General features: G+C 33.3%; 1 protein-coding gene across 1 annotated transcript in view; it reads left to right on the top strand.

The window, feature by feature from the left end:
* Positions 1–15,000, top strand: part of LOC137648680 (ras-related protein Rab-32-like) — a 273,560-nt gene that overhangs the window by 254,194 nt on the left and 4,366 nt on the right. Inside the window, exon 5 of the mRNA XM_068381692.1 lies at positions 11,718–11,839. Coding sequence (XP_068237793.1) covers positions 11,718–11,839 — 122 coding nt within the window. The remainder of the gene's footprint in view (positions 1–11,717; positions 11,840–15,000) is intronic.

Genomic DNA, 15,000 nt, shown 5'->3' on the forward strand with positions numbered 1-15,000 from the left:
TTGTAGCCCCGTGAAAGAGTAAATTAGTTTGTAGCCCTGTAAAAGAGTAAATATATTCATACCCCCCAAATGTCAGGATGCCAGATAACTCATAATCAATCAATCAATCATTTCCCCCAAATTGGGTTGATGGGTACATTGAATAGAGAACTATATTCTATAGGGAAAAGTAAGTAGATATTTGTTATAATGAATGACTGCTTTTTCATATTTTCTTAAATCATTCCAGCTGTATAACATCTCAGTTTTCCACCCTTACTATTTCGGCCAGTGCTCTATTGGTCTCAGAGACAGACCTGCTCTTTCCCCCAGGTGACATCCTTACATTTTTCAGTGACCACTTTTTTAACCATCGATTATTATTCATTAGATTTTCCATGTTGTTATTTTCATTATTCACTATAATTTTCCAACTTTGAGGGGTACGTCTATCATATCTTCCGTTGCTGAACCTCTTTTTTCCCGATATTTTTTTTTCTTTTATCAGACTTGGAATAGATAAAAAAAATTGCGTGTGACTTACAAATTTACTTGTTCATCGTGGCTGCATTTACCAATAAAGAGATTTAATCATTCGTTAAGAAAGCAGGTAGAAAAAAGGTTAAAAACGAGTGTATCACCAAAGCCTAATATATATATATATATATATATATATATATATATATATATATATATATATATATATATATATACATATATATTATATAACTATATATTTATATAGGCATATATATGTATATATATATATATATATATATATATATATATATATATATATATATATATATATATATATATATATATATATATATATATATTCAAATAAGCCATATATATTTTGATATATTAATGTCTGGATTCTCTTAACGACCTCGGGATCAGAGCCCCAGGCGAAATCTCACAAAGACAAGAGCTTGGCTCCGGCCGGGAATCGAACCCTGGTCGGCAAGCTTATATAGACAGTGACTAACCCATTCGGCCACGAATGTGAAAAACACGTAAAAATGTGCAAAATTTATCATATATATATGTATATATATATGTATGTATATATATATATATATATATATATATATATATATATATATATATATAAATACATTTCTATTTGTGTTTGAATGAGTTCGTGTCTGTCTACCTATATACATAAATCTATAGAGAATACATTGAAGTCATTGGCAAATGACTTCAGCTGTGCACTCTGATCAATTATCTAGTATTGATTATTTAATACACAAACACACACACACACACACACATATATATATATATATATATATATATATATATATATATATATATATATATATATATATATATATATACATACATAATATGTATATATATAGATAGATAGATAGATAGATAGAGAGAGAGATAGATAGATAGATACATATCAATTGCTGATAATACCTGTTATCATTAACCCCAAACTGCCTAATTTCTATGATCTTTTATACATATTTCAAAAATATCTAAGAGCTAAATCCACATTTAACTCGAATTATCAAAGCAGTATGAATTATTTTGGAGAGTTTATATCTGATTTGAGTTAAACCATTTTAAGTCATATGAATTCTTGATTCATCACAGACCATTATAAAAGTTCATATTACCAACATCAAGGAAAAGGGGGCAATGAAATATAATATACGCAGACAAAAAAGCCTCGGTAATCAAAAAAGCATACAAATTTTGACTTATAATTAAGCATTAAGCCTGTAAGACTGAACATGCTTTTCCTTCGAAACTCCAAAACATTCTAAGCTCATTTAGTTTAGTAGTAACCTGGATAATATTAGGAAGATATATTACTTGTGTTTTCTGTTTTCATTTTCTGAAATAATACAACAATTTCTGCAAAATAAAAATTGAATCAAAATAATTAAACTTGTCCTGGGTCCAAAATCTGAGATCTCTTGGTCAAAATATGATTCCTGTTTTTTATGTAAAAATCTAGTTTCCAGACCTTGTGTAGATCACAAAAGTACCTTCCTGTGTGAATAGACTATATACCATGAGTGCAGTTAAGTCAAACAGCCTTGCCTTTTCCATCATAAGACTGTGCTACACATAATTCTGTTTTATTCCCGCTGTGATCAGATTGTGGAATAATCTTACCAATCACATGGTTGAATCAGTGGAACTTGAGAAGTTCAAATTTGTTACACTTGGGCTACAATTGTAATATTTTGCTTTTAAAATTAGGGTTGCAGCGTGGCTACCACTACTACTACTGTTAATACCACTACTACTACTGCTGCTAATAATAATAATAATAATAATAATAATAATAATAATAATAATAATAATAATAATAATAATAAGGTTGTAATGTGGCTAATAGTAATGATAATAATAATGATGATAATAATAATAATGATAATAATAATAATAATAATATCATTTGGTGAAATGCATATCAACAAATACTGGCTAATACTATTGTATTTGTATTAGATATAAAATATTTTTATTGTATAAAATTGCAATCTGTCTTTTTTCAAGATTTCGTATTGTGATGGATTTCTCAGATAAAATAAGCACCTCCTATGGATCTGTACAGTAATATGCTTCGTAATATGCTTAAAAAAATTTTCTCTGCAGAGGTCTGGGGCTAATATGAGGGGGTTATATGAGTGGCCTCCTGACTAGTACAGCGGTAACGTAGTCACCTTGCATTCGCATGGCAACAGATCGATCCCAGCCTGGGACTGTGAGTTAGCTGTTTATTGGAGAGGGCACTGCTGTGGTTGGGAACCACAGTGGGTGGTTGGGCTTGCCCGGCTGACGTTCTGGTGAGCATCTATTCTGATTAAACTGAAATCAGACACCTTTAACCATCTACGCGGGTGAACAAATTAAAAAAAAAAAAAGTTTAAACCACAAGGGGAAATCAGTTCCACATTTGATACCTAGAGAAAATGAGTAAAGCAAAGGCGTCAGCTATTGCTGGGAATAGACTTTCTCTTTAAGAACTATAATGATCTATAGTCCATTTCTTTTAGCGAGTCATATTTGCACCGACTCGCAACGGTGCCCTTTTAGCTAGGAAAAGTTTCCTGGTTGCTGATTGGTTAGAATTATCTTGTCCAACCAATCAGCGATCAGGAAACTTTTCCAAGCTAAAAGGACACCGCTGCGAGTCGGTGCAAATATGACTCGCTAAAAGAAATGGATTATAGTTACTGTTTTATTTGTCGACCCAACGCTATCAATAGTGAAACTATCTTGTATCAATTATTATTATTATTATTATTATTATTATTATTATTATTATTATTATTATTATTATTATTATTACAAGCTAAACTATAATCTAGTTGGAAAAGCAAGATGCTTTAAGCACAATGGATCTAACAAATAAAGATAGTTCAGATAAAAAGACAAATAGACAGATAAAAAGAAATAATCAAATGGGATGTTACTCGGCTTCAGGGGTATTTAAAATGGCAAAAATCTGCCTAAGAATATAATATTTTCTACATAAGTTTATTTTCCTTCTCACCGAGGCATTTGGCGATAGGTTAAGTGTTGCTAAATGTTCCAAAGAACTTTATTAGTGTAATCAATTTCCAGTTATTCTTAAATATTAGAAAACTAGGGTTGTGATAGCCCGTTGGTAACGTCCTTGCTTATTGATCGCCAGACTGGGGTTCAAGTCCCTCTCAAACTCGTTAGTTCCTTTGATCGCTGTAACTTCACCATCCTTGTGAGCTAAGGATGGGTGTTTGGGGGAGTCTATAGGTCTACCCGCTGAGTCATCAGCAGCCATTGCCTGGCCCTACCTGGTCTTAGCTTGGGTGGAAAGGGGGCTTGGGCACTGATCATATGTACAGTATATATGGTCAGTCACTAAGGCACTGTCATGCTTGTTTAGGCTGTGTTACTGCCTCTTGCCTCTGCCATTCATGAGTGGCCTTTAAACCTTTAAACTAGACAAACTCGGTTATCACATTCATCAGTACGTGTATTTATGTCGTGATTAAAACATTGCTCTCATTGTGAGTTTTTTGAGTTCTACCAATAGATAAAAAGGATTACAAATGAAGTTTTTTCAATATCATTATCCTCTGTATGGATGAGTGCTTTCAATAATCTCAGAGCTTCATTTAACTTGTTTAAAACTTCTTCAAACAATCAACTACAAACATATCAAAGGATTTGAAACCACCCGCATTTCACATCAACTTTTCATAAGCCTTATTTTTATATTGAATAATTTGAATGCATTTAATTCCTTTCAGTGAGACTTACCTCGATTCATTCCTTTCAGCGTGACTTACCTCATTTCCTTCATTTTAGTGTGACTTACCTCATGTCATTCCTTTCAGTGTGATTTACCTCATTTCATTAATTTCAGTATGACTTTCCTCATTTCATTCATTTCAGTGTTACCTACCTCATTTCACTCATTTCAGTATGATTTACCTTATTTCATTCATTTGATTGTGACTTACCTCATTTCATTCATTTCAGTGTGACTTTCCTCATTTCATTCATTTCAGTATGACTTTCCTCATTTCATTCATTTCAGTGTGACCTAACTCATTTCATTCCTTTCAGTGTGATTTATCTCATTTCATTCATTTGATTGTGACTTATCTCATTTCATTCATTTCAGTATGACTTTTTTCATTTCATTCATTTCAGTATAACTTAACTCATTCCATTCCTTTCAGTGTGATTTATCTCATTTCATTCATTTGATTGTGACTTACCTCATTTAATTCATTTCAGTATGACTTTCCTCATTTCATTCATTTCAGTGTGACTTAACTCATTCCATTCCTTTCAGTGTGATTTATCTCATTTCATTCATTTGATTGTGACTTACCTCATTTAATTCATTTCAGGGTGACTTTCCTCATTTCATTTATTTCAGTATGACTTTCCTCATTTCATTCATTTCAGTGTGACTTAACTCATTCCATTCCCTTTCAGTGTGATTTATCTCATTTCATTCATTTGATTGTGACTTGCCTCATTTATTTAATTTCAGGGTGACTTTCCTCATTTCATTCATTTCAGTGTGACTTACCTCATTTCATTCCTTTCAGTGTGATTTACCTCATTTCATTCCTTTCAGTGTGACTTACCTCGATTCATTCCTTTCAGTGTGATTTACCTCATTTCATTCATTAGATTGTGACTTACCTCATTTCATTCATTTCAGTGTAACTTACCTCATTTCATTCATTTCAGTGTGACTTACCTCATTTCATTCATTTCAGTGTGATTTACCTTATTTCATTCCTTTCAGTGTGACTTACCTCATTTCATTCCTTTCAGTGTGATTTACCTCATTTCACTCATTAGATTGTGACTTACCTCATTTCATTCATTTCTGTGTAACTTACCTCATTTCCTTCATTTCGGTGTGATTTAGCTCATTTCATTGCTTTCAGTGTGACTTACCTCATTTCATTCCTTTCTGTGTGATTTACCCCATTTCTCTCATTAGATTGTGACTTACCTCATTTCATTCATTTCAGTGTAACTTACCTCATTTCATTCCTTTCAATGTGACTTACCTCATTTCATTCCTTTCAGTGTGATTTACTTCATTTCATTCCTTTCAGTGTGACTTACCTCATTTCATTCCTTTCAGTGTGATTTACCCCATTTCACTCATTAGATTGTGACTTACCTCATTTCATTCATTTCAGATTGACTTACTTCATTTCATTCCTTTCAGTGTGATTTACCTCATTTCATTCCTTTCAGTGTGACTTACCTCATTTCATTCCTTTCAGAGTGATTTACCTCATTTCACTCATTAGATTGTGACTTACCTCATTTCCTTCATTTCAGTTTGACTTACCTCATTTCATTCATTTCAGTGTAACTTACCGCATTTCCTTCATTTCGGTGTGAATTACCTCATTTCATTCCTTTCAGTGTGACTTACCTCATTTCATTCCTTTCATTGTGGCTTACCTCATTTCATTCCTTTCAGTATGATTTACCTCATTTCACTCATTAGATTGTGACTTACCTCATTTCATTTATTTCAGTGTAACTTACTTCATTTCCTTCATTCCGGTGTGACTTACCTCATTTCATTCCTTTCAATGTGACTTACCTCATTTCATTCCTTTCAATGTGACATACCTCATTTCATTCCTTTCAATGTGACTTACCTCATTTCATTCTTTTCAGTGTAACTTACTCAATTTCATTCCTTTTAGAGTGATTTACCTCATTTCACTCATTAGATTGTGACTTAACTCATTTCATTCATTTTAGTGTAACTTACCTCATTTCCTTCATTTCAGTGTGATTTACCTCATTTCATTCCTTTCAGTGTGATTTACCTCATTTCCTTCATTTTAGTGTAACTTACCTCATTTCATTCCTTTCAGTGTGATTTACCTCATTTCACTCATTAGATTGTGACTTACCTCATTTCATTCCTTTCAGTGTGATTTACCTCATTTCCTTCATTTCAGTGTGATTTACCTCGTTTCCTTCATTTCAGTGTGACTTACCTCATTTCATTCCTTTCAGTGTGATTTACCTCATTTCATTCCTTTCAGTGTGGCTTACTTCATTTCATTCCTTTCAGTGTGATTTCCCTCATTTCACTCATTAAATTGTGACTTACCTCATTTCATTCATTTAAGTGTAACTTACCTCATTTACTTCATTTCATTTCGGTGTGACTTACCTCATTTCATTCATTTCAGTGTAACTTACCCCATTTCCTTCATTTCGGTGTGACTTACCTCGGTTCATTCCTTTCATTGTGACTTACCTTATTTCATTCCTTTCAGTGTGATTTACTTTAGTTCATTTCTCTCAGTGTGACTTACCTCATTTCATTCCTTTCAGTGTGATTTACCTCATTTCATTCAATAGATTTGACTTACCTCATTCATTCATTTTAGTGTAACTTACCTCATTTCCTTAATTTTAGTGTGACTTACCTTATTTCATTCCTTTCAGTGTGACTTACCTCATTTCATTCTTTTCAGTGTGATTTACCTCATTTACTCATTAGATTGTGACTTACCTTATTTCATTCATTTCAGTGTGATTTACCTCATTTCCTTTATTTCAGTGTGATTTACCTCGTTTCCTTCATTTCAGTGTGACTTACCTCATTTCATTCCTTTCAGTGTGATCTACCTCATTTCACTCATTAAATTGTGACTTACCTCATTTCATTCATTTCAGTGTAACTTACCTCATTTCCTTCATTTCATTTCGGTGTGACTTATCACATTTCATTCATTTCAGTGTAACTTACCCCATTTCCTTCATTTCGGTGTGACTTACCTCGGTTCATTCCTTTCAGTGTGACTTACTTTATTTCATTCCTTTCAGTGTGATTTACTTCAGTTCATTTTTCTCAGTGTGACTTACCTCATTTCATTCCTTTCAGTGTGATTTACCTCATTTCACCCGTTAGATTGTGACTTACCTCATTTCATTCATTTTAGTGTAACTTACCTCATTTCCTTCATTTTAGTGTGACTTACCTTATTTCATTCCTTTCAGTGTGACTTACTTCATTTCATTCCTTTCAGTGTGATTTACCTCATTTCACTCATTAGATTGTGACTTACCTCATTTCATTCATTTCAGTGTGACTTACCTCATTTCATTCCTTTCAGGGTGATTTACCTCATTTCACTCATTAGATTGTGACTTACCTCATGTCATTCATTTCAGTGTGATTTACCTCATTTCACTCATTAGATTGTGACTTACCTCATTTCATTCCTTTCAGTGTGACTTACCTCATTTCATTCCTTTCAGGGTGATTTACCTTATTTCACTCATTAGATTGTGACTTACCTCATTTCATTCATTTCAATGTAACTTACCTCATTTCCTTCATTTCAGTGTGACTTACCTCATTTCATTCATTTCAGTGTAACTTACCTCATTTCCTTCATTTCAGTGTGACTTATCACATTTCATTCCTTTCAGTGTGATTTACCTTATTTCATTCCTTTCAGTGTGACTTACCTCATTTCATTCCTTTCAGTGTGATTTACCTCATTTCACTCATTAGATTGTGACTTACCTCATTTCCTTCATTTCAGTGTGATTTACCTCATTTCACTCATTAGATTGTGACTTACGTCATTTCATTACTTTCAGTGTGACTTACCTCATTTCACTCCTTTCCGAGCGATTTACCTCATTTCACTCATTAAATTGTGACTTACCTCATTTCATTCATTTCAGTGTAACTTACCTCATTTCCTTCATTTCGGTGTGACTTACCTCATTTCATTCCTTTCAGTGTGATTTACCTCATTTCACTCATTAGATTGTGACTTACCTTATTTCATTCATTTCAGTGTAACTTACCTCATTTCATTCCTTTCAGTGTGACTTACCTCATTTCATTCCTTTCAGTGTGATTTACCCCATTTCACTCATTAGATTGTGACTTACCTCATTTCATTCATTTCAGTTTGACTTACTTCATTTCATTCCTTTCAGTGTGATTTACCTCATTTCATTCCTTTCAGTGTGGCTTACTTCATTTCATTCCTTTCAGTGTGATTTCCCTCATTTCACTCATTAAATTGTGACTTACCTCATTTCATTCATTTCAGTGTAACTAACCTCATTTCCTTCATTTCATTTCGGTGTGACTTACCTCATTTCATTCATTTCAGTGTAACTTACCCCATTTCCTTCATTTCGGTGTGACTTACCTCGGTTCATTCCTTTCATTGTGACTTACCTTATTTCATTCCTTTCAGTGTGATTTACTTCAGTTCATTTCTCTCAGTGTGACTTACCTCATTTCATTCCTTTCAGTGTGATTTACCTCATTTCACTCAATAGATTTGACTTACCTCATTTCATTCATTTTAGTGTAACTTACCTCATTTCCTTCATTTTAGTGTGACTTACCTTATTTCATTCCTTTCAGTGTGACTTACCTCATTTCATTCCTTTCAGTGTGATTTACCTCATTTCACTCATTAGATTGTGACTTACCTTATTTCATTCATTTCAGTGTGATTTACCTCATTTCCTTTATTTCAGTGTGATTTACCTCGTTTCCTTCATTTCAGTGTGACTTACCTCATTTCATTCCCTTCAGTGTGATTTACCTCATTTCATTCCTTTCAGTGTGACTTACCTCAATTCATTCCTTTCAGTGTGATCTACCTCATTTCACTCATTAAATTGTGACTTACCTCATTTCATTCATTTCAGTGTAACTTACCTCATTTCCTTCATTTCATTTCGGTGTGACTTACCTCATTTCGTTCATTTCAGTGTAACTTACCCCATTTCCTTCATTTCAGTGTGACTTACCTCGGTTCATTCCTTTCAGTGTGACTTACCTTATTTCATTCATTTCAGTGTGATTTACTTCAGTTCATTTTTCTCAGTGTGACTTACCTCATGTCATTCATTTCAGTGTGATTTACCTCATTTCACTCATTAGATTGTGACTTACCTCATTTCATTCCTTTCAGTGTGACTTACCTCATTTCATTCCTTTCAGGGTGATTTACCTTATTTCACTCATTAGATTGTGACTTACCTCATTTCATTCATTTCAATGTAACTTACCTCATTTCCTTCATTTCAGTGTGACTTACCTCATTTCATTCATTTCAGTGTAACTTACCTCATTTCCTTCATTTCAGTGTGACTTATCACATTTCATTCCTTTCAGTGTAATTTACCTTATTTCATTCCTTTCAGTGTGACTTACCTCATTTCATTCCTTTCAGTGTGATTTACCTCATTTCACTCATTAGATTGTGACTTACGTCATTTCATTACTTTCAGTGTGACTTACCTCATTTCACTCCTTTCCGAGTGATTTACCTCATTTCACTCATTAAATTGTGACTTACCTCATTTCATTCATTTCAGTGTAACTTACCTCATTTCCTTCATTTCGGTGTGACTTACCTCATTTCATTCCTTTCAGTGTGACTTACCTCATTTCATTCCTTTTCGTGTGACTTACCTCATTTCACTCCTTTCCGAGTGATTTACCTCATTTCACTCATTAGATTGTGACTTACCTCTTTTCATTCATTTCAGTGTAACTTACCTCATTTCCTTCATTTCGGTGTGACTTACCTCATTTCATTCCTTTCAGTGTGATTTATATCATTTCACTCATTAGATTGTGACTTACCTCATTTCATTCATTTCAGTGTAACTTACCTCATTTCATTCCTTTCAGTGTGTCTTACCTCATTTCATTCCTTTCAGTGTGATTTACCCCATTTCACTCATTAGATTGTGACTTACCTCATTTCATTCATTTCAGTTTGACTTACTTTATTTCATTCCTTTCAGTGTGATTTACCTCATTTCATTCCTTTCAGTGTGATTTACCTCATTTCACTCATTAGATTGTGACTTACCTCATTTCCTTCATTTCAGTGTGATTTACCTCATTTCACTCATTAGATTGTGACTTACCTCATTTCATTCCTTTCAATGTGACCTACCTCATTTCATTCCTTTCAGTGTGATTTACTTCATTTCATTCCTTTCAGTGTGACTTACCTCATTTCATTCCTTTCAGTGTGACTTACCTCATATCATTCATTTCAGTGTGATTTACCTCATTTCACTCATTAGAGTGTGACTTACCTCATTTCATTCCTTTCAATTTGACTTACCTCATTTCATTCCTTTCAGTGTGATTTACTTTTTTTCATTCCTTTCAGTGTGACTTACCTCATTTCATTCCTTTCAGTGTGATTTACCCCATTTCACTCATTAGATTGTGACTTACCTCATTTCATTCATTTCAGTTTGACTTACTTCATTTCATTCCTTTCAGTGTGATTTACCTCATTTCATTCCTTTCAGTGTGACTTACCTCATTTCATTCCTTTCAGATTGATTTACCTCATTTCACTCATTAGATTGTGACTTACCTCATTTCCTTCATTTCAGTTTGACTTACCTCATATCATTCATTTCAGTGTAACTTACCGCATTTCCTTCATTTCGGTGTGACTTACCTCATTTCATTCCTTTCAGTGTGATTTAATTCATTTCATTCCTTTCAGTGTGACTTACCTCATTTCATTCCTTTCAGTGTGATTTACCCCATTTCACTCATTAGATTGTGACTTACCTCATTTCATTCATTTCAGTTTGACTTACTTCATTTCATTCCTTTCAGTGTGATTTACCTCATTTCATTCCTTTCAGTGTGATTTACCTCGTTTTATTCCTTTCAGTGTGATTTACCTCATTTAATTCATTTCAGTGTGACTTACCTCATTTCATTCCTTTCGGTGTGACTTACCTCATTTCATTCCTTTCAGTGTGATTTACCTCATTTCATTCCTTTCAGTGTGACTTATCTCATTTCCTTCATTTCAGTGTGACTTACCTCATTTCATTCCTTTCAGTGTGGTTTACCTCATTTCATTCCTTTCAGTGTGACTTACCCCATTTCATTCCGTTTAGAGTGATTTACCTCATTTCATTCCTTTCAGTGTGACTTATCTCATTTCATTCCTTTCAGTGTGATTTACCTCATTTCATTCCTTTCAGTGTGACTTATCCCATTTCCTTCATTTCAGTGTGACTTACCTCATTTCATTCCTTTCAGTGTGGTTTACCTCATTTCATTCCTTTCAGTGTGACTTACCCCATTTCATTCCGTTTAGAGTGATTTACCTCATTTCATTCCTTTCAGTGTGACTTATCTCATTTAATTCCTTTCAGTGTGATTTACCTCGTTTCCTTCATTTCAGTGTGACTTACCGCACAGGCAAGTGGACCAGCTGGAAATAGAGAAGCTGTATAAAGATCATAACTTCACGGGATGGACAGAAACCTCGGCGAAGGAAGGGCTGATGGTCACTGACTCTATGAGGTAAAGTATTCAGATGTTTTAGTGTTTCAATTTCTATTAGTTTATTATTGTCCAGCCCATATTCTACATCGCGAATGTTCATGTATCAAAGTAACCTGCGTCTTCTAAGTGGTCTCCTATCCAGATAGTGACCAGACTCAACGTTTCTCAACTAGGCTTACTAGCCTACCAGCATTGTAACAAATATTGTTTGAAATTAAAATAAAAAAAAATGCTTATGTGCAAACAACCTAAAAGACCATTGAATTGGTGAGCAAAATTACTCAAGGAAAACGATATAGAATGGAAATAAAAGAGATAACAGATAAAGAGTGAAAAATCTATCAATCATCTACCACTCTTAGTTCCACTGCAAAATCACTCGAAATTATCTGGCAATAAACTTGTTGTCATGATGTGGTCGTCATCAACAAATATTATATAATGAAGATCAGGATAGAAAATTGCGTAGAAAATTCCGACATTTACCTTGGAACATTAGTAAGATGAGGTACGACTGATAAGTAATTATTATTATTATTATTATTATTATTATTATTATTATTATTATTATTATTATTATTATTATTATTATTATTTTATAAGCTAAGCTATAACCCTAGTTGGAAAAGTAGGGACTGCATCAAGCCCAAGGGCTCTAACAGGGCAAAATATCCCACTGAGGAAAGGAAACAAGGAAATAAATAAACTACAATAGAAGTCATGAACAATCAAAATAAAACATTTAAAAAACAATCACAACATTAAATTAGATCTTTCCTATATAAACTATAAAAACTATAAAACTATAAAAACTATAGAATTGTTCTGGGAAAAGGAACCAACAGGGAAAGAGAAACAGTTGTAGTCTGAAAGTTTTTTTTTTTTTTTTTTTTTTTTGGCAGAACAATCATACGTCCCTAAGTTGGGTCAAAGGACAGCGGAATTCTAAAAAAAAAAAGAAAAAAAAAGGATGCAGTTTAGTAATGAAATGTAAATGACTAAGCTCTTTGCTGATGATAATAAATGCATTTGACTATTGCTAATATCATTCGTAAATAAACTTTTTCATGATCTATATGACTATTATTATTATTATTATTATTATTATTATTATTATTATTGTTGTTGTTGTTGTTGTTGTTGTTATTATTATTATCTTTATTATTATTATTATTATTATTAGCTAAGCTATAACCATAGTTGGAAAAGCAGGATGCTATAAACCCAAGGGCTCCAACAGGAAAAAATAGCCCTCTGAGGAAAGGAAATAAGGAAATAAGTAAACTGTATGAGAAGTAACGATCAATCAATATAAAAATACTTTAAGAACAATAATGATATCAGTCGTGAATCTGTTCCATGACCCCAATGAATTGGAAAGAAGATTTCTAACTAAGAATGGAATTTTTTCCGCTAAATATTTGGGTATCGAATCGCCTGAAATTACATATAAAAAATCAGACCATATATCAGTTTAGTGAATTCGGTGTTACTCTATGGACATGAGACATGGTATGACAATGAAACAATCTCCAATAGATTTAGTAGATTTGAGAACAAAGCCCTCAGAAGGATATTGGAAGTTAAATGGCAAGACAGGGTTAGAAATAAAACTATAAGAGAGATTACTAGAGTGTCGTATGTGGATGAGATCATGATGTGGGGTAGATGGAGATGGTTTAGGCATGCTCTTCGCACTGCCCAAGAGAGATTAGTTCACCAAACGTTCAGTTGGGCTCCACAAGGCACTGGAAGAGTTGGAAGACCCAGGCCTAGATGGCTGAGGACTATGAAGCACGAAGCAGGATATGATGAATGAAGAAGTATTGAATTAAAAGCTCAAGATAGAGACGACTGGTGAAATTTAACCGAGGCCCTTTGCGTCAATAGGCGTAGGAAGAGATGATGATGATGATGATGATGTAATATCTTCTATCAACTGTTCCTTTGCTTCTGTAAAATGTTTATCCATCAGGCATTGGCCTGGGAAGATATAAAATAAATATTCTAATAAACCTGTAACCAATGACTCACAAGGATTTTACACATCAAGGTCTAAGGTATTAAATGCACAATGAGTCTAAGCATTTGTGTGACCTTTTCGTTCTTACATAGAGTTTAATGAAGCTTGGTATTAGGCTTAGAGAAAAGGGACGTGATGCAGAGAAAGGCTAAGGAGATTAGGATTTGGGAAACAAGCGAGTTGAATGTGATAGAATAAAAGGAAGACGCAACACAAGGGTGAAATCATTAGTAAAACAGATTGCATTTACATATTTATAAAAGCTAAGAACTTACAGTAAACTCTGTATTTTTAAGGCATTATTCATCATTTTGAAGTGATTGCTGGCTTCGTTTTAGGGAAAGGGTAACGACAAGTTTAGTTGTATGATCAAAGCTATTCAATATAAAATAACCTATTGATATAAAATGTGGGTTTATGGTTATCTATAACAGAACTTCACTTAATAAGTATAGATTTACCCACTTAAAGCTGGCTTTCAAGATCCATGATAATCTATCATTTCGTTAAATTCCCCTTACGAGACTAAATTGTTTCCTTAATTTCCTCATTATAAGCCTGCTTATATTTCATATCTTCGTTAACTATTATGTTCCTTAATTACATTAGCATATTCATGTTTTAAAGGTCATTTTCGATAGGCCTACTTGATCTAACAGAAAGGTTCCGTGACCTCAACCAAAACGACACCTTCAACAACAAAGCTTAGGTTCTGATAAATATTCGAGCTAACAAACGACTTCGTATGTCATTTAAGAACCTCCTCTGAATGCTGTCCTTAGGAAGTGTCAGTCAAGATATGAGTTGTTTTTTTATTATTTTGTTCTTGAGCAAAAGACATCAGTGTAAATCATGGAAAACCTGCAACCCAGTGTATTAAGCTTCCCGGTGGTTAACTTTGTGTTTAAGTAAATTGTGGACATCATAGTAATATGTGTGATAATCAGTGGAGGAAATAAAGGTAGGAGAGTTATAAATATATTTCAAAAGTAAGTATTGTAGAAAAATCTATACCAATTTTATCCTACGTAAAATGTGTGTAGATTCAAAGATGTTTGATATACAACTTGGTACGTTAGCATCTGTACAAGTATACTTTATTGAAATATTAATACAGACATTTCTGTAACTACTAACTAAAGTTAACCTGCATAAG

The sequence above is a fragment of the Palaemon carinicauda genome, chromosome 10, assembly GCF_036898095.1.
Source record: "Palaemon carinicauda isolate YSFRI2023 chromosome 10, ASM3689809v2, whole genome shotgun sequence".
NCBI classification, from domain to species: domain Eukaryota; kingdom Metazoa; phylum Arthropoda; class Malacostraca; order Decapoda; family Palaemonidae; genus Palaemon; species Palaemon carinicauda.